Raw genomic sequence first — 17,649 nt, forward strand, 5'->3', positions numbered from 1 at the left:
TATTTTTAGTTGCTAGCTACATTAAAGTAGAACGCGAGGACGGTCGGGTGTCACGCCTTCGGTTGTACTCAACAAAAGCGGGCCGCTCTTTCCATCGATTCGATTGGTGTAGTTCGGTGACGTTAGCTTTCGTGTAGCATTATTAGTATTACGACCCTTTAATTTTCATAATTCAGAGGATCCAGTGATGTACAGGAGAAAAATGCACACAGGACAAAACGTACATGTTTATTTAGCACAGGATGCGTTAGAGCCGATTTTTTTGAAAACCCCGTTCATTTTTCCTATAGGAAATCTGACTTAGACCCGGGTCTCCAAATATGGGCGTAACGAGGACTACAGGATGACGCACGGCTTCAGTGGTCTATACTGCCGTGTCCAGGGTTGGGTATGTCTGGAGGTGCTCGGGTGCCTACATACATGATTGGCCATGTCTGAAGGGGGTATCAAAGCACTGCGATGAACTGGCATGCTGTCCGGGGTGCATTACTGCATTGTGCCTACTGATTCTGGGAAAACCGGACACACCGCGACCCCAAATGGGATAAAGCATGCGGTGTCTGTCCGGGCTGGTAGCACCGCCTAAACACAAACTCAGGAGCTTGAAGTATCTGTGGTGGTGGGCTAGAAGCAGGGACAGAAATCACAGGGGGTACACGTCCCCCTTTTTTGGGTAAAACAGATTTGTCCCCCCAACAACATAGCTGTACAAATGTGTGTAACTTGCAATTGTATAAACAGACAAGCAATCGACATTTTAATGTTTACATTTTAATTTGTCATGGACCATTAATATGAAAATATAGCTGTAAAAATTATACTTTTATAATTATAGTTGTATTGTCCCCCTTTTCAGGGGAAACCTGCTGGAATAGTAATCAAAATGTTGCTGGTTTAAGCCCCACCACTGCCAGGTTGTCACTGTTGGGCCCCTGAGCAAGGTCCTTAACCCTCAGTTGCTTAGACTGTATACTGTCACCGTACTGTAAGTCGCTTTGGATAAAAACGTCTGCTAAATGCTGAAAATGTAAATGTAAATAGCGCTATACTAATAACTATTACTTTAAAAGGTGGCTAGTGTGCCATCTACAGGCCATTATTGGTATTACTGGCTGAACATTCTACCTTTAAGTCTTCTATTAACATCAGTACTTTTGGTGGCACCTTTTCAGTCCCCCTTTAGAAATAGTTCTTTTCTTGGCTAAAGCCCCATATTAAACATTTTTTCCAGACCCATAATATAGGAACTGTCTTTGGTTTGTGGTGTGTTGTGAAATAAAAGCTCAACCAGTATTTTATGCAGAGACTTTCTACTCATGTAAATATCCTAATCTGCACACAGTCACTTTATACACACATCATTTATTTCATGTATTTTTGCAATCCATACTTTAGCTTTTCTTTTATTCTTCGTTAAAAAAAGCTTCTTCATCGTAATATAACAGTGCAGAGTATTGTTACCACCACCAGTAGAGGGCAGCATTGTGTCGGAATTTATTATATCTGCAGGATTATACGCAGTAGGAGTAGTTCTTAATAAATCTAATTTTAATTCTTTAATATTCATCAAATGAGGTTATTTTTTAGAATTTGTCTACACCGATCATCAGTGCATTTGATGTTTATCAACAGGTTTACCCTGGGTGGCACGGTGACTAAGTGGGTAGCACTGTCGCCTCACAGCAAGAAACTCCCGGGTTCGATCACCAGGCGGGGCGGTCCGGGTCCTTTCTGTGTGGAGTTTGCATGTTCTCCCCGTGTCCGTGTGGGTTTCCTCTGGTTTCCTCCCACAGTCCAAAAACATGCAGTCAGGTTAATTGGAGACACTGAATTGCCCTATAGGTGAATGTGTGTCCAGGGTGTTACTGTGTTAACTGGATAAGCGGTTAAGAAAGTGAGTGAAATTTATCCTGGTCAGGATTGTGGCGGGACCAGTCCTGCTTGGAAACTCTGGACACAAGATAAAACCACACTGGACAATGTGACCTCATATTGCAATCATGTCTGCGTAGATGCCTGGCCAGCTGATAGTAGGCACGCTGTACATGCAAAACACACACATACAGTACCGAGCGCTCGTGTGGTTTATTATATGAGTTTGAATCTCAGTAGTGGTGAGTTGACATAATAACCCACCCGTGTGCTCTTGTGTTATGTAACGAGTTATTTAATACCTTAGCAGCGTCCTGCAGACTCAGTAGCCTGGTTCTGGCTCGCTGCTGCAGCTCCTCGGCGTGGTGGCTCAGCACCGATACCTGCTGAGTAAGAGCTTCAGTGTGAACCACTTCTCCCAGCAGCCCCACTCGCTCCGTCAGTGCCTCCACCTCACCCTGCAGTCTCCTCCACTCCCGCAGCAGAGCCTGGTACAACAGAACCGTCCGGAACAATAGGTCAGTTTTGGCATTATATATTATTATATAAGTGCATTTTACAGGTGTTTTTGTTCATACGGTTCTTTTTACAATCAGGCACCTCGATATAACAGGTAAATTCCTTCCTATTTCCCTCCTTCCTTCCTTTGTTCCTCCTGTCCTTCCTGCCTTCTTTCTTTCTTTCTTTCTTTCTTTTTCCCTTTTTCCTTCCTTTTTATTTTATTTCCTTACTTTTTTCTTTCCTTCCTTATTTCCTTCCTTTTTTCTTTCCTTTTTTCTTTCCTTCCTTCCTTTTTTCTTTCCTTCCTTTTTTTCCTTCCTTCCTTTTTTCTTTCCTTCCTTATTTCCTTCCTTTTTATTTTATTTCCTTACTTTTTTCTTTCCTTCCTTATTTCCTTCCTTTTTTCTTTCCTTTTTTCTTTCCTTCCTTCCTTTTTTCTTTCCTTCCTTTTTTTCCTTCCTTCCTTTTTTCTTTCCTTCCTTATTTCCTTCCTTTTTTCTTTCCTTCCTTTCTTTTTTATTTCCTTCCTTACTCTTTCCTTCCCTTTTTCCTTCCTTCCTTTTTTCCTTGCTTTTTTATTTCTTTCCTTCCTTTTTTCCTTCCTTCCTTTTTTTCTTCTTTCCTTCCTTTTTTCCTTCCTTCCTTCCTTTTTTATTTCCTTCCTTACTCTTTCTTTCCCTTTTTCCTTCCTTCCTTTTTTTCTTCTTTCCTTCCTTTTTATTTATTTATTTCCTTCATTTTTATTTCCTTCCTTACTCTTTCCTTCCCTTTTTCCTTCCTTCCTTTTTTTCTTCTTTCCTTCCTTTTTTATTTCCTTTTTTCCTTCCTTCCTTTTTTCCTTCCTTCCTTTTTTATTTCCTTCCTTCCTTTTTTCCTTCCTTTTTTCTTCTTTACTTCCTTTTTTATTTCCTTCCTTCCTTTTTTCCTTCCCTTCCTTTTTTTCTTCTTTCCTTCCTTTTTTATTTCCTTCTTTCCTTTTTTATTTCCTTTTTTCCTTCCTTCCTTTTTTATTTCCTTTTTTCCTTCCTTCCTTTTTTATTTCCTTCCTTCCTTCCTTTTTTATTTTCTTTCCTTTTTTATTTCCTTCCTTTTTTTTCCTTCCTTCCTTTTTTTCTTCCTTCCTTCCTTTTTTATTTCCTTCCTTACTCTTTCCTTCCTTTTTTCCTTCCCTTCCTTTTTTTCTTCTTTCCTTCCTTTTTTATTTCCTTCTTTCCTTTTTTATTTCCTTTTTTCCTTCCTTCCTTTTTTTATTTCCTTTTTTCCTTCCTTCCTTTTTTATTTCCTTCCTTCCTTCCTTTTTTATTTTCTTTCCTTTTTTATTTCCTTCCTTCCTTTTTTTCTTCCTTCCTTCCTTTTTTATTTCCTTCCTTACTCTTTCCTTCCTTCCTTCCTTTTTTTTCTTCTTTCCTTCCTTCTTTCCTTTTTTCCTTCCTTTCCTAATTTGCAATAAAACTGTTGCTGTGACTTTTTCAGACTGACCATAAATAACTATAAAACAAGCTTTGTGTGACCTTTAATTCCATGAAAGCAGAATGAATATCAGGTGAATGTCAGTGATCATGTTTTATACCTGGTGAGTTCTGATTTGTTCCTGCATCATGGACGCGGGACTCCACACGATGTTGGTCGAGACCAGAGTCTCGGCTTTTTCTGTCCAGTTTAATATCAGGGTCAGTTTCTCGTTAAACTCCTCAAAGTGCTGCTCAGCCTGTAAACAATGATATTAATAAAAATTATATTATAATGAAATCTAATCAAGCTATTAAATAATACAAATTATTAAAGAGTCAAATTATTATTATTATTTTCTTGCACCGAATTAGACGTGAACATTAGAGAAAAATCTTTATGTGTATGTTCACGTCCCATCAATATTTTTTGTTCACCTTTTTGAGGCGGGCGGTTCTCCCGTCAGCGACTCTGCTGGTCTGTGAGTGGAACTCGGTCAGTTTGCTCAGGGTGGCACCTAACTGTCGTGCCAGCAGAGGGTTCTGCTCCCCGAACTCCTGCACCGCCACGTCCAGCTCCGACAGAGTGTGAGAACAGTCCTTCAGTTCCTCACGCAGCATCTGATTCAACAAGAGAGATACAACAAAAGAGAGAACATGTAAAAGGTCCTTCTTTCACTGAGGTCAGAAAGACATTTAGTGTAAGAAGTTGAGCATAAGAACGTCAGAAGTTGACAGAAGTTCTGCTGTACCTCGGTCTCCTCTTTAGCCTCCTCCACATCCACAGATTTCTGCTTGAGCCTGACAGCGATGGCGTTTACTCTCTCTGAGACGTCCTTCAGTCTGGAGTTAAAATCCTCCTTCACGTCCCTGCTGTGCTGCACCTCCTTCTCTCTGCTCTGAACCTGAGTAAATAAAAGTACCAGGACATGATCATACAGTCTTTTAGGGTGCAGATGTGAGATTTAGGGTGGCGCAGTACGTAACTTTAACATGGGTACTGAGGACTGAGGATGTTCTTTACTGTCTGTAAAGGGTTTCCTCAAATTACTCCTCAAACACAGTTCCAAAAAATGCAGAGGGTGGATTGGCGTCTCTAAATTGTCCATAAGTGTAAGTGACTGAAAAAATATGAGAAAAAAATGCGTGATGCCCTGGAATAAATTTAAAAATCCGCTGCCAACTTATGAAAAGAAGCTGTCAGTGGCTGCACACTGGTGCCAGCCTGCTGTCTTCCTCTGCCAGCGTGGGTGTTGTGCATGTGATAAAGTCTGATAGGGAACTAGACGTGTCTAAATAGGGAACAATGCATCAAAATGTCTTATTTCCACATTTAGGGGACAAACCTTTGCACAAGACTGTAAATATTTACATTTTTAGCATTTAGCAGATGCATTAATCCCCTTGACAGTAAGCAAGTGAGGGTTAAGGGCCTTGTTTAAGGGCCCAACTGTGGCAACCTGGCAGTGGTGGAACTTGAACCAGTGACCTTTCAATAACTAGTCCTGTACCTTAACCACAAGGCTACAACTACCCATATAAATACTCTGTTTTATGAGAACTGACCTGTACACGTGACACGTACCTGATCCTCTGCTGAACCCAGCGCCAGAGTGACCTGTGCCAACTGAGTGCTGATCTCGGAGGGTACGGCGGCGCGAAGGTCCTTGTATTTCGTCTGCTGGCGGTCGGCGATCTGCTCCAGAGCCTGGCGCTGAGACTGCACGCCGCCGTGAGCCGTCTGCATACAGCACAGCCCGGAGAAAACTCGATCACAAATAAAGGTTTTACATAATTTATTTATTTAATCATTTTCTGTTACCACTTTCAACTGTGTTTTGAGAGCGTATTAGGTGGTCCTAATGGTCCTAGGTGGTGGTATTAGGCTGGTCCTAATGTTTTGGCTCATCTGTGTATCTACCTACTTTGTGAAGCACTCACTCACTCACATTCTTAACTGATATCCAATCATGGTCGGGGGAGGGGTTGTTTGGGGGTGTTTATTTAAAATATACATTTTGTGATAAATCACTAGACTGCTCAGTGTTCTAGTGCTTTAGCATGTTCTCTATGCTGCTATATTTCCTCTATTTACTAATTCTAGGTTAAAAACTCAGTCCTGTTACTTTAAGTCCTGTTACTCATGTACAGCTCATCTTCCACCTTGTAAACAATAAACAAAGGTGCCCGAGATTCGACCAAAACACACTCTGAGTAGTTAAGTGTGTGTGTTACTAGATTCAGTGTTGAACAAAGATAGAAAATGAAGTTTAATTTCACGTCTGTGGAAGGAAGCAGTTCCAGGGTTTTCTGTGAGGGATTTCTGTACCTCCAGGTCTGACAGAAGTGTTTCCAGGTCCGCTGTGGGGCTGAGCAGGAGACCCTGTGTGTCCTGGATCCAGCCTTTAACCAGTCCCAGCTCCCTCTCCACCTCCTCTCGCTCCAGCAGCTCCACCTGAACCTGCTGCCTGCTCACACTCACCCGCTGTAACAGACTGGATAGACAAGCAGGAGCATAATAAAATTGACAGGTATACAGAATACTACTGATACCCCCCCCCCCCCCCCCCCCCTTCAGTATATACTTAATATATTTACATTTGTTTTTCTTTTTTAATACCTGTCATATTTCTCCTGCATGGCCTGGATTCCCTGCAGACACGCCGCCTCTGCATTACTGGGTTTGTTCATCTGGTTGCCGGGTGTAGCTGATCTGTTGCCAGGTGTGTCTGAGCGATCGCTGGATGTGGTTGCCAGCTTGGTGGGTGTGATCGGTAGGCTGGTGGGCTTGTCCATGTGGTTTCTGGGCGTGGCTGGCTGCTGGCTGGGTGGTAGGAGTCCCGCGTTATTAGGGCGGAGGAGCAGGCCGAGGGCGTGGTGTCTGAGGAGGGTCAGGGCGCTGCTCTCTCTCTCCACCTCTCGGCTGAAGGAGTCGTGGTACTCTAACAGATTGTGCAGTGCCACCGTGCTGGCAGCTTTCTCCACCACGCCGTCAGGAACCCGACCGTGCAGGTCCTCCCACACGCTCCTCATCTTCACCAGCTGCACAGAGAGAGAGGACAGACGTCGTTATCCACGGTGTGATTCACACTGCGAGCCTGGAATCTATTTAAAGATAAAATGTGCTGGAAAATTCTGAAATGCCTGAGAAGAAATGTCAGGGCTGTTTTATTTGTAAGCAAATCATTATTTAGCTGTATTAGAGGGATAGTTAATCATGCTTAGATATACTCAACGTCCCCTAAACTCAAAATCTTTGCAACTCGAAGCCCTTGGTCGAGAAATTTGTACCCTTAAACTCATGTGTTTAGTTTTTTGTTACATTTATTTGTTTAATTTTAAATTAACAATGAGCAAACAATGAACAAATCTGCATTTGTGTGGAATAAGCGTCAGATCCAGGGTTACAGCTCCACATGTATCTGTGTGTATCTGGATTTTCCTCCCTGTTTCACTTTTAAACTTGTGTTACAGCTCCAGCTTCTGAGAAATCATGAGAATCAGAATCAGCTTCTCCCAGAGTCTAAAACGCTTCTGGTTGAAAATAAAGCTTAACGTGGTTTAATGTAGTAAAAGAAGGAGACAGGAGCACTAAACTCCTCTTCATTATTACTGCTCATAAGTTCCTCCACTAATCACATTCTTCACTCGCTGTTTTACTACAATAACTCACGGTACGTTTTGTGCACAATGAATGCGCCGGTACTGAACGGAATACGTTATTCCAATATCAAGCATCTCCACCATTAAGAAGCGTAAACAAACAATAAAGAAGTAAAACTAAAGTGCAGCTTTTATTGTATTTGTGTGTTTATATTATATTTGTGTTATTTTCAGTGTATACGTGTCAAAAACAACCTCATTATTCTATATGGGGCTAAAATATCTGCAGTTCCACGGGACCATGGAAGCATTAACAGGTTTCCCAAACGTCCTTATGGGGAAAAAATACCTTAAAACTCAACGTCTTTAAAACTCGACGCCACTCCCAGAACCGACTGATGTCGAGTTTTAAGGTATTGCTGTAACTGGATAGATTGATGGATAGATTCAGCTTTGTCATTGCTCAGTACAAGGCAACAATCTGAAAAAAGGGGCTTGAACCTGCAACCTTCTGATTAACAGTCCTGTATCTTAACTACTAAGATGTCGCTGCCCACGACGGTATGTGACAATCCTAAAATCAAGCTAGTGCAGGTTTGTTTTATCAGTTTCACAACAATTTTGGGAAATGTTAAAAAAATATACATTGCTTTCATTATGGACTGTGGAAGGAAACCCACACAGACACGGGGAGAACATGCAAACTCCACACAGAAAGGACCCAGATTGCTCCACATGGAAATCGAACACAGGACCTTCTTGCTGTAAAGCAACAATGCTATACACCAAGCATTCCAAAACATCGTATAAAGACTACTTAGAAGAATGGAGGCCACGCTAACGGTTCTGGAACAAGATGTCCAACACACTCCTGGTCAAGTGTCCACATATTTTTGGCCATACGACATATAAACGACATTTAGCTATTTGTGTCCATGTAAAAACAAAGAAACAGTGTTATGTGTGACTGGTGCAGCTATTTTATTATAGATGCATTGTTCAGGCAAAAAGTCTTAAGCTTTCAGCACAAGCTGGTTAATAGCATTTATTTTAGCAATAAAAAACGTTCATGTACTCGACACCTATTTAATGATGCTCTGTATGTGTGAGCTTTTAGTCTTAACTGCAGTACATCAGCGGTCATTAATACAAACGATGTATCTACAGGCCACCGTGTTTTCCTCTGAGACAGTAATGATTCACCCTAATCCAGTGATGCCATCTCCACTAAACTGAACATGAGTAAAAGAAAAAAAAACAAGGGACGGAACTCCATTAGAGCCGCACAGGAGCGATATTTATCTATATACAGTATACTGCACACACTTGTCTACGAATTAGGAATGAAAACAAATGAGCCTGCACACGAGACGCAAAAATAATTCAGTTTAACGTTCGGCTTTATCGCTCCATGATGTCACTTCACGAAATAGCAGTGGAGATTAATGGGAGCTGTGGTAAAGCTGCTGGTTTCCTCTCTGTGCTGGGAGTAATCTACTGGATCATTACTGTATGTTGCATCATTCACAAAGTGCTCAGGATGAACATGAGACCAAAAAAAAACACGCCTGCTTATGTGACGACTGAAGTTCTGGAATGGACTGGCGCTGTTCGGGGTGAATTCCTGCCCTGCGTCCAGTAACTTTATTTATTATAGTTATTTTTTGAAATTTTACAAATATGTTGTTTATGCATTTTCTCCCCTTTTTCTCCCGACTTTTTAGGGCGTCCAATTGCCCGATTGCGTCACGCTTCCTCTCCACTAATGCCGACCCCCGCTCTGATTTAAGGAGAACGAAGCTAACCCACGAACACACGCCCCCTCCGACACGTGGGCAGCAGCCGTAAGCATTTTGTCACCCACACTAGTCGAGTGCATATATGCGAATCAGCCTTGTGTACGGAGAGACACACCCTGATCAGCACTCTTTTCCCACCTCTGTCCAGGCGCCGTCTATCAGCCAGCAGAGGTCGTAACTACATCAGTTATGAGCAGGGGTGGGCAATTCAATTTTCCAAGGGGCCACATAAGAAACTCGGACTGTCGTGGAGGGCCGGACCAATAAGGTGAACTTAATTCTGCTCAATATTCATTTGATCTTTTTATTTACATTTACATTTACATTTTCAGCATTTAGCCTTTATCCAAAGCGATTTACGATACAGTTACATTATACAGTCTGAGCAATTGAGGGTTAAGGGCCTTGCTCAAGAGCCCAACAGCAGCAACCTGGCAGTGTTGGGGCTTGAACCAGCAACCCTCTGATTACTAGTCCAGTACCTTAACCACTAGACTAAAAGCAGTAAATTGTACAGTTCTAATAAGCTGTTAATGTTTTGATGTTACATTTAGAAAATTAGAAGTAGGCAGAGTAAAAACATCAACATTATTTCACTATTTAAACAAACAAACAAACGCAAAAAACAAATGTGAACAAAATGTGCAGGTTTTTAAACTTTACACTATTTTGTTTTGAGTCTAATTACCTCATTTGTTTTTCAGTCCTTTGTTATTGTTGGATATTCTTTTTAAAATCACAAAGCTGGTCCTGACTGCTTCAGTTCTGGACGTGTTAAACTTTATAAAAAGTTCTTGTTGCTTTTGCAGTTTAGTTAGTGAAGCTTCAGGTGTGACGCTCTGCATCGTTCATGTTCTTGTATTTCTGTTTAGTACCGTAACAGCGATTTAGAGCCTAAATTCTGATCCTTAACCAGCGTTACATCTGACTTTAGTAAATAAACAATTTAGAAGTTCGTGTCTTGTTAAAAACTTCACCGTTAGACACTCAGTTCTGTTCGCATTACAGTGAAGCTGATACACTCGCGCATACGCAAATCGAAACGTACGGATATTTAAAGACACAGAGCTCCCGTCAAAATCAATCCTGTTGTATTGCATGTGTGATGTACATTTATTTACATCTCATTTTTAATTGCCTCGAACCTCATGCGGGCCGGTTGGGGATGTCTCGCGGGCCGGATGTGGCAATGCTCAGGTCTGGTTATGAGAGAGACCCAATCCGGCTTAATATCCCACCCTTATCTGAACAACAGGCCAATCGTTGTTCATGTGGCTGCTCAGCCCAGCCGGCAGGCAGAGCTGAGATTCGATACGATGTTACTCGAGATCCCAGCTCTGGTTCCAGCGTGTGTTTTTACCGCTGGAAATAAGGAGTTGTTTTATAACCAACATTTAACAGGGCACTTGTAGCCTAGTGGTTAAGGTACTGGACTGATACTCAGAAAGTTGCAGATTCAAACCCCACCACTGCCAGGTATCCGCTGTTGGGCCCTTGAGCAAGGCCCTTAACCCTCAATTGCTCAGACTGTATACTGTCACAGTGCTGTAAACTGCTGCTTAATGTAAAAACAAAGAAACAGTGTTGTGTGTGACTGGTGCAGCTCCTTTAAAAAAATATATATAATCCATTTATCGCCAGGACATTAAATTATGGTTGAGCTTCAGCCAGACGACGAGCCGTGAATTCATTGTTTCTATGGCAACAGTACCTAAATTACATAATAGAACCGGCGCATTTACATCTACCTGTTATTTACCTCAGAGCCGGCATCACTAAAGCCGTTCAGATTTTAAAAAATGAAGCCAGAATGAACAGCGCAGTGATATATAATCGCCCCTAGGACAGCGATATCCTCGGTGTCTCTTCACCACCTTACCTTCTCCATGAAGCGCCTCCAGTCCTGCACGGCGTCCCTCAGGGCTTTCTCCTGCGCTCGGGCCACGCTGTTTATGTGAGTCCAGCGCCGACACAGCGCACAGACCGAACGAGACGCCGCGGCGCTGTACACGCCGTTATCCAACTCAGCCGTCTGGTCCTTCAGGTTCGTCAGTTTGTCCTGAAGAGCCTCTACTTCAAATATTACAATCTATAAAATACAGTAAAAATAATAATTAATAATGAACATGTTTTAAAGGTTTATTTTCACGGCTGATCATCAACGTTTGACATAAGAAACAACGACTACACACAATTACATGTTTACATTAAATACACGTTTAACAAACATAAAATAGCACAAAACTACACCGATCAGCCATAACATTAAAACCACCTCCTTGTTTCTACACTCACTGTCCATTTTATCAGCTCCACTTACCATATAGAAGCACTTTGTAGTTCTACAATTACTGACTGTAGTCCATCTGTTTCTCTGCATGCTTTGTTAGCTCCCTTTCATGCTGTTCCTCAATGGTCAGGACCACCACAGAGCAGGTATTATTTAGGTGGTGGATCATTCTCAGCACTGCACTGACACTGACATGGTGGTGGTGTGTTAGTGTGTGTTGTGCTGGTATGATGGAGTTTTTAAACACCTCACCGTCACTGCTGGACTGACAATAGTCCACCAACCAAAAACATCCAGCCGACAGCGCCCCGTGAGCAGCGTCCTGTGACCACTGATGAAGGTCTAGAAGATGACCGACTCAAACAGCAGCAATAGATGAGCGATCGTCTCTGACTTTACATCTACAAGGTGGACCGACTAGGTAGGAGCGTCTAATAGAGTGGACAGTGAGTGGACACGGTACTTAAAAACTCCAGCAGCGCTGCTGTGTCTGATCCACTCATACCAGCACAACACATACTAACACACCACCACCATGTCAGTGTCACTGCAGTGCTGAGAATGATCCACCACCTAAATAATACCTGCTCTGTGGTGGTCCTGTGGGGTCCTGACCATTGAAGAACAGCATGAAAGGGTGCTGAGTCTGCCATTATCTCTCGACCCTGTGCAGGCGGCATTCATGAGGAGATCCTATCCTATCCGGCTCCCACCCTTCAATTTTTATATGTATTATTTAAACTATGTTATTTAAAAAAGTCATGTTGGCATTACTAAAGCGAAACTAAATCCAGCTCTGAACTTACCTGATGAGTCTGAAGCTTGTCCTCAGTTTCCTGAAGTGAGCTCGAATTAGCCGTGCCAAACGCTGCCAGTCTCTTCTCAACCCGGGTCATTTCTGTTATAACGTCGTCTCTGTCTCTCTGGAATGAGGTCCAGTGAGCAGAGTATCTGATGAACAGCACAAATAACGTTTAAACTAGGGATGCATCGATACCATTTTTTCCCAACCGAGTACGAGTACGAGTACGTGTATTTTTGTACTTGCCGATACCGATACCTATTTAGAATACCGTTTTTTTTTTAACAAAAACACACGTGAGAAGTGACGAGAAGTTTAATGATACCACGTCCAAAAATGCACATCAACAAGTAGCGAGAGATCAAAGTGTTTGTGCGCTGACGTGATGAAATCAAGGAGGAAAAATAAATGAATCTGAGTGGATTTGGCAACACGAGCAGCATGGATTGTTCTGTAGTGAGTTGGAGGTTAATAAATATTTTTGCAATGTTGGTGTTTTGTTGTTATGTTTTGTAGAGAACGATCAGGTCAGAAATACTGTAAAACTTGTGTGTGTGCTGATGTATTCTGATATAAACTATATTATCCCCCTGTCCCACCTGTTTACACTCCTCTCCTGCGTTTCCCCTCACGCCGTATCCTGCGTTCTCATTGGCTGTTCGACATGTCACTCATTCCCAGTCGCACATCTCAGATCAGATATCTGACGTGCTAGAAAACTCGATCGGTCACCAAGTGCCGAGCGAAAATCAGGGCAAAAGTCGTGTAGTGTGAACCGGGCATAACGCAGCAACGTGCACTAGGCACACGGTATCGGATGTTTAGTATCGGAGCCTCGTATGCGAGTACGAGTACAAGTTAGTGAGCGCGGTATCGGGCAAATACCCGACACCAGTATCGGTACTCACGCATCTCTAGTTTAAATAACAGATATAGGAAATGCACAGGCCAAAAAATTTTGTCCTCACATTCCATTAAGCTAATTATGCTGATTATACAACAACACCAGATATTTCACCACTTTTACTTTGCTTTTGTTAATAATATTTTATTTATTTACTGATTTTTTTATATTTAAGCTGTTTGGCAGGCATATCTTGGCAAACCTCAGATTAACCAAATTCTGTAACACACATAATGAATTATAAAACACCTTTGAATATTGGGATTTTAATTTTGGATACCGAGCATCCTAAAATCTGATTAACACTTCTTTTGGATGGTTTGATAAGCATTTTAGAAGGAGAATGAGATGAGGCGCTTTGGAATGTATGACTCTTCGAAAAACACCGTAAATGGGTGGGTAAGAGGGAGCTTTGACTCTGTCCTGCCACAGCGAGACGATTGCATTTAAGTCATTTATTCACTTTATTTCTGCATCCTAAACGACATACCTCTATTATAAATAATTCAATAAATAAGTACACCTTGAGTGCTGTTGTTAAGATCTGCAATTATATTTATTTCACACAAGAAGGACGGAGGTTCGTGCTGTGTCTGGTTCCTATCATGGTTTCTTCCTTGTAATATTTAGGGAGTTCCTTGCCACTGTTGCCCTCACCTTTGCCATCAGGGTTAGGTCTTGTTAGGTCTCCTGCACTTGGGTTCATCATCTAACATTTTAGGTACTTTCAGGTTACCTGCTGTCTCCATTCAAGGCATTCACTGACCAACCCAGTGTGTGTCTGTGTCTGTGTGTGTTTGCCCTGTGATGGACTGGCGACCAGTCCGTGGTGTTCCCTACAGTTCGCCAGGTCAATTCTACTCAACGCGACCCTGAATACACAGACAGTGAATGAATGAATGGATTCCGTTTACCTGTTTAGAGATTCCTGGTGTTGCAGCAGCTGCTCCATGAGGTCTGAACTCTTTTGACAAGTGGCCTCAAATTCCTTTTTGACTTCCTTGAAAACACCAGCATCAATAAATTCCTCCATTTGTGGGAACAAGCTGCCCATACCCTGTATATCTTTATCTTGAGTCTGTTTCTGAGTAATAACACTTTCTATATCCGTGAGGGTTACTGCAAGGTTTTCAGGGTCTAGTTCTTTATTCGTCTGTTTCAGGAGCGACTCAGAATCGTTCAACCACTGACAGGTAGATCTCAAGGCACTTTGGTACTTCTGTAGCACGGACAGGGCTGACTGCAGGGTCTCCTGTGGGGAAACAACACAACATTATGTGTACAAAGTGATCGGGGACAAACTGATGATGGATTTGGGTTACTTCACTTTATATCCAGTGTGGCTCTATAAAAAATATTAATTTAACTCCTGATATGGCCTCATGATTAAAGGTTTTTTGCAGGTACAGACATTTTTAATAAGAATTTGTCTTTAAGGTGGCTGGAAATATAAGCTTAATACAGAAGGAAACCTTTTTTGTACAACCCCAAATCATAAAATGTTTGGACAGTATGGAAAATGCAAATAAAATAAAAACACAGAGTTTCTTACATTCACTTTGACTTTTATTTGATGTCAGACAGGATGATCCTGAGATATTTCATGTTTTATCTGCTCAACTTCATTTCATTTATTAATAAACATCCATTCCTGCATTACAAGTCCAAAAGCCGTCGTTTAAGTGGTGAAAAGGAACGGCAACATTACAAAGTGGTAAATGCTTTACTGTCCCAACTTTTTTTGGAATGTGTTGCAGGCCTGAAATGAAGTTGAGCAGATAAAAGATGAAATATCTCAGATTCATCCTGTCTGACATCAAATAAAAGTCAAAGTAAATGTAAGAAACTCTGTGTTTTTATTTTATTATTTGCATTTTCCATGCTGTCCCAACGTTTTCTGATTTGGGGTTGTATAATCTGGCCCCATTGTGGTTTACAAGATGTAACATGAAGCCTCCACAAGGGGGCGTTTGCGTACCAGTTTATTTTTTCGGCTTGTAACCCAGTTCTACACGATAAGCTTATTTCTATGTTATAAATGGCAAATATTGCACTAATAAACCAGATCGTACCTGTTTAGCTGTGAAGGCTTGCTGCAACTCCGTCTCCAGCTCTGCCATTTCCTTCAAACCGGTCTCAATATGACCGGAGACTGGGCCTCGATCGTACTCTTGTCTCTCATTTCGTCTTAAAACCTCTAAAGCTTGAATCCTCGATTTCATCTCTTCTTGAACAGCCAGCGTTGACCTGATCTCCTCCTGAACGACTCGAGCATCAACTTCCCGAAGAGTTACTGGACCTGTGAGGTCATCTCTAACCTTCCTGAGCCACTCCAGGTTTTCTTTCAGTTCTGTAGAGAGATCACGCATCCCTTCAGCACGACTCTGACCTTCCTGGATGCTTGTAAGGATCTGTGTTTCCAAAGCCTGAAGCTGAGTCTGTCTAGAGGAAACCTGAGGCTCGAGGTGCTGCCCGAGTTCTTGAATCTGCCCTGTTAGACCTTCAGAAAGGGAGCTAATCTGGTTGAGATCTTTGGCTAGCTTGTGTAGCTGAGATAATCTCTCAATGGCATTTAGCTGCTTCTGAGAATAAAGCTTTTGCAGATCTTCCTTGATTGCACTCATGCCGCTATCAGTTTTAGCGAGTGTGGCACTGTAGTCGTTTAATACATTCAATGTGCTGTTGAGTTCTTTAACCTTCTCCTTGATCACTATATTTAGTCGGGTATGTAGGATGAACAGCTGATTGATGACCGCGGGCGTGTACGGCTGTCCTGTACTGTGGAAATCCTGAGTTTTATTCCTCAGCTCCTTTAAAGCCTTGAGAAGTTTTAACAGGCATTTCTGGATCTCTAGATAATCGCTATGCAGCGCTTTAAGGTCTTTAGTGGTCGTCTGGTTCTCTAAGGCGTCACATTGCTCCTGAAGTTCCTCCAGAGCCTTGCGTGTGGCCTCCGCCAGCGACTCGAATTCCCTGCGTTCCAGGATCACGCGTTGAATCCTGTCGCGCTTTTCTTTGGTTGATAAAAGAATGGCGTTGTATTGCTGCGGAAGGCCGTTGAGTCTCTCGTCCAGGTAGCAGTGATCCACCTCGTTCAGCGTGGGAAGGATCTCCTGTCCTCCCCTCTGGACGATGAGCAGAAGGTTCTCGTAGGCTGAGGTGTGATCCAAAAGCTGCTGGTATTTGGCGAACTGGTTCTGCAGCTCCTCGTCGCTCAGACTGAGGTCGATGACTGGGAACGTGGAGGTCTCGGCGTGTCTCAGCCACTCGCACATCCGGTCCAGATCGACTTTGAAGTACTTCCGAGTAGCCAAAGCTTTCTCCAGACGCTGCAGGTGCTGAACGCATCTCTGGAGAGAGGCCTCGAACGTTCCTTGAAGCTCCTCGAGCCTTTGTAGAGTCTCCGTCTTTTCTTCTTCGGTCGTGTCCTTGACCAGCTCGCGTCCTTGCGTCCAAAGTGAGGTCATCTCGACCTGATACGCTCTCAGGCTGCCACATACGTTCCTGCAAGTGAAAACTTGCTTGGAGAGCTCGTCTGGTAGAAGGGCGACGTGCTCGTCTGCAAGAACCTTTTGCTCTTGCTGTTTGATCCACGCAGAAGCCCTGTCCAGAGCCTGGAGGAACTGCGTCCGCTCAGTAAACACCTTACTAAGGCTTTTGCGGTGTCGAGCTGCGTTAGCTCCTAAAGACTCGATCTCTATTTGGACCTCGTGCACCAAAGCCTGGAGGTTCTTCTTCTCAAGGAGACCCAGATGACCGTAAAGGCTGTCGGCTTCTGATAAGGACTGGGACACGAGCTGCTGTTTGGCTTCCAGTTCAGCGCAAAAGCTCAAGTGGTCGAATAAGAAGCTCTGAGCCAGGTCTGGAGGGGGACTGGTCTTAAAAACCTCCGAAATGGACGGTCGCTGAACTTCTGCCCACTCTTTAGTGTCCCGTAACTGGTCCTCTAAATGACTCAGGTCCTCGAGCGTCCGAATCGTGTCCTGCGTCTTCTGTTCGACCTGCGTTTCGATTTGGGTCCAGCGTTGCTCCAGGTAGCCCACCTGCTCCTTCACGAGGTCCTTGTCGTCCAGACCGAGTCGTGGCAGAACTGCATTCCTGTTATCTTTCAGGTCATCCAGGACACACCGCTGGTCCTGAAGGTCAATCGAAAGCTTCTTTAGAGCGTCTAGAAACCCCTCGGTGCTTTCCATGTCTCCCCTACAAACCAAACATTGTTAATGTGAATATTTTATTCTGTTTTCTTCAGTTTAGTCAATTTACAGGCTAGAATTAGGGAAGTTCTTGTTTCTACACTCACTGTCCATTTTATCAGCTCCACTTACCATATAGAAGCACTTTGTAGTTCTACAATTACTGACTGTAGTTCATCTGTTTCTTTACATGCTTTGTTACCCCCCTTTCACCCTGTTCTTCAATGGTCAGGACCA

The 17,649-nt window shown here is 42.8% G+C and overlaps 1 protein-coding gene across 5 annotated transcripts in view; it reads right to left on the reverse strand.

The window, feature by feature from the left end:
• The window catches only part of syne1a (spectrin repeat containing, nuclear envelope 1a), a 252,167-nt gene that overhangs the window by 84,823 nt on the left and 149,695 nt on the right, over window positions 1-17,649 (reverse strand). For 4 of the 5 annotated variants that reach the window (XM_063002393.1, XM_063002389.1, XM_063002391.1 and 1 more), the window contains 11 exons: window positions 15,292-17,419; window positions 14,134-14,471; window positions 12,320-12,464; window positions 11,103-11,312; window positions 6,442-6,863; window positions 6,151-6,316; window positions 5,407-5,562; window positions 4,574-4,726; window positions 4,260-4,442; window positions 3,944-4,081; window positions 2,175-2,360 (listed from right to left, as the gene is read on the reverse strand). In XM_063002393.1, the coding sequence (XP_062858463.1) occupies window positions 2,175-2,360; window positions 3,944-4,081; window positions 4,260-4,442; window positions 4,574-4,726; window positions 5,407-5,562; window positions 6,151-6,316; window positions 6,442-6,863; window positions 11,103-11,312; window positions 12,320-12,464; window positions 14,134-14,471; window positions 15,292-17,419 (4,225 nt within the window). The remainder of the gene's footprint in view (window positions 1-2,174; window positions 2,361-3,943; window positions 4,082-4,259; window positions 4,443-4,573; window positions 4,727-5,406; window positions 5,563-6,150; window positions 6,317-6,441; window positions 6,864-11,102; window positions 11,313-12,319; window positions 12,465-14,133; window positions 14,472-15,291; window positions 17,420-17,649) is intronic. The other variant, XM_063002390.1, reaches the window with a different exon arrangement.

This window comes from Trichomycterus rosablanca, chromosome 9 (genome assembly GCF_030014385.1).
Source record: "Trichomycterus rosablanca isolate fTriRos1 chromosome 9, fTriRos1.hap1, whole genome shotgun sequence".
NCBI lineage: Eukaryota > Metazoa > Chordata > Actinopteri > Siluriformes > Trichomycteridae > Trichomycterus > Trichomycterus rosablanca.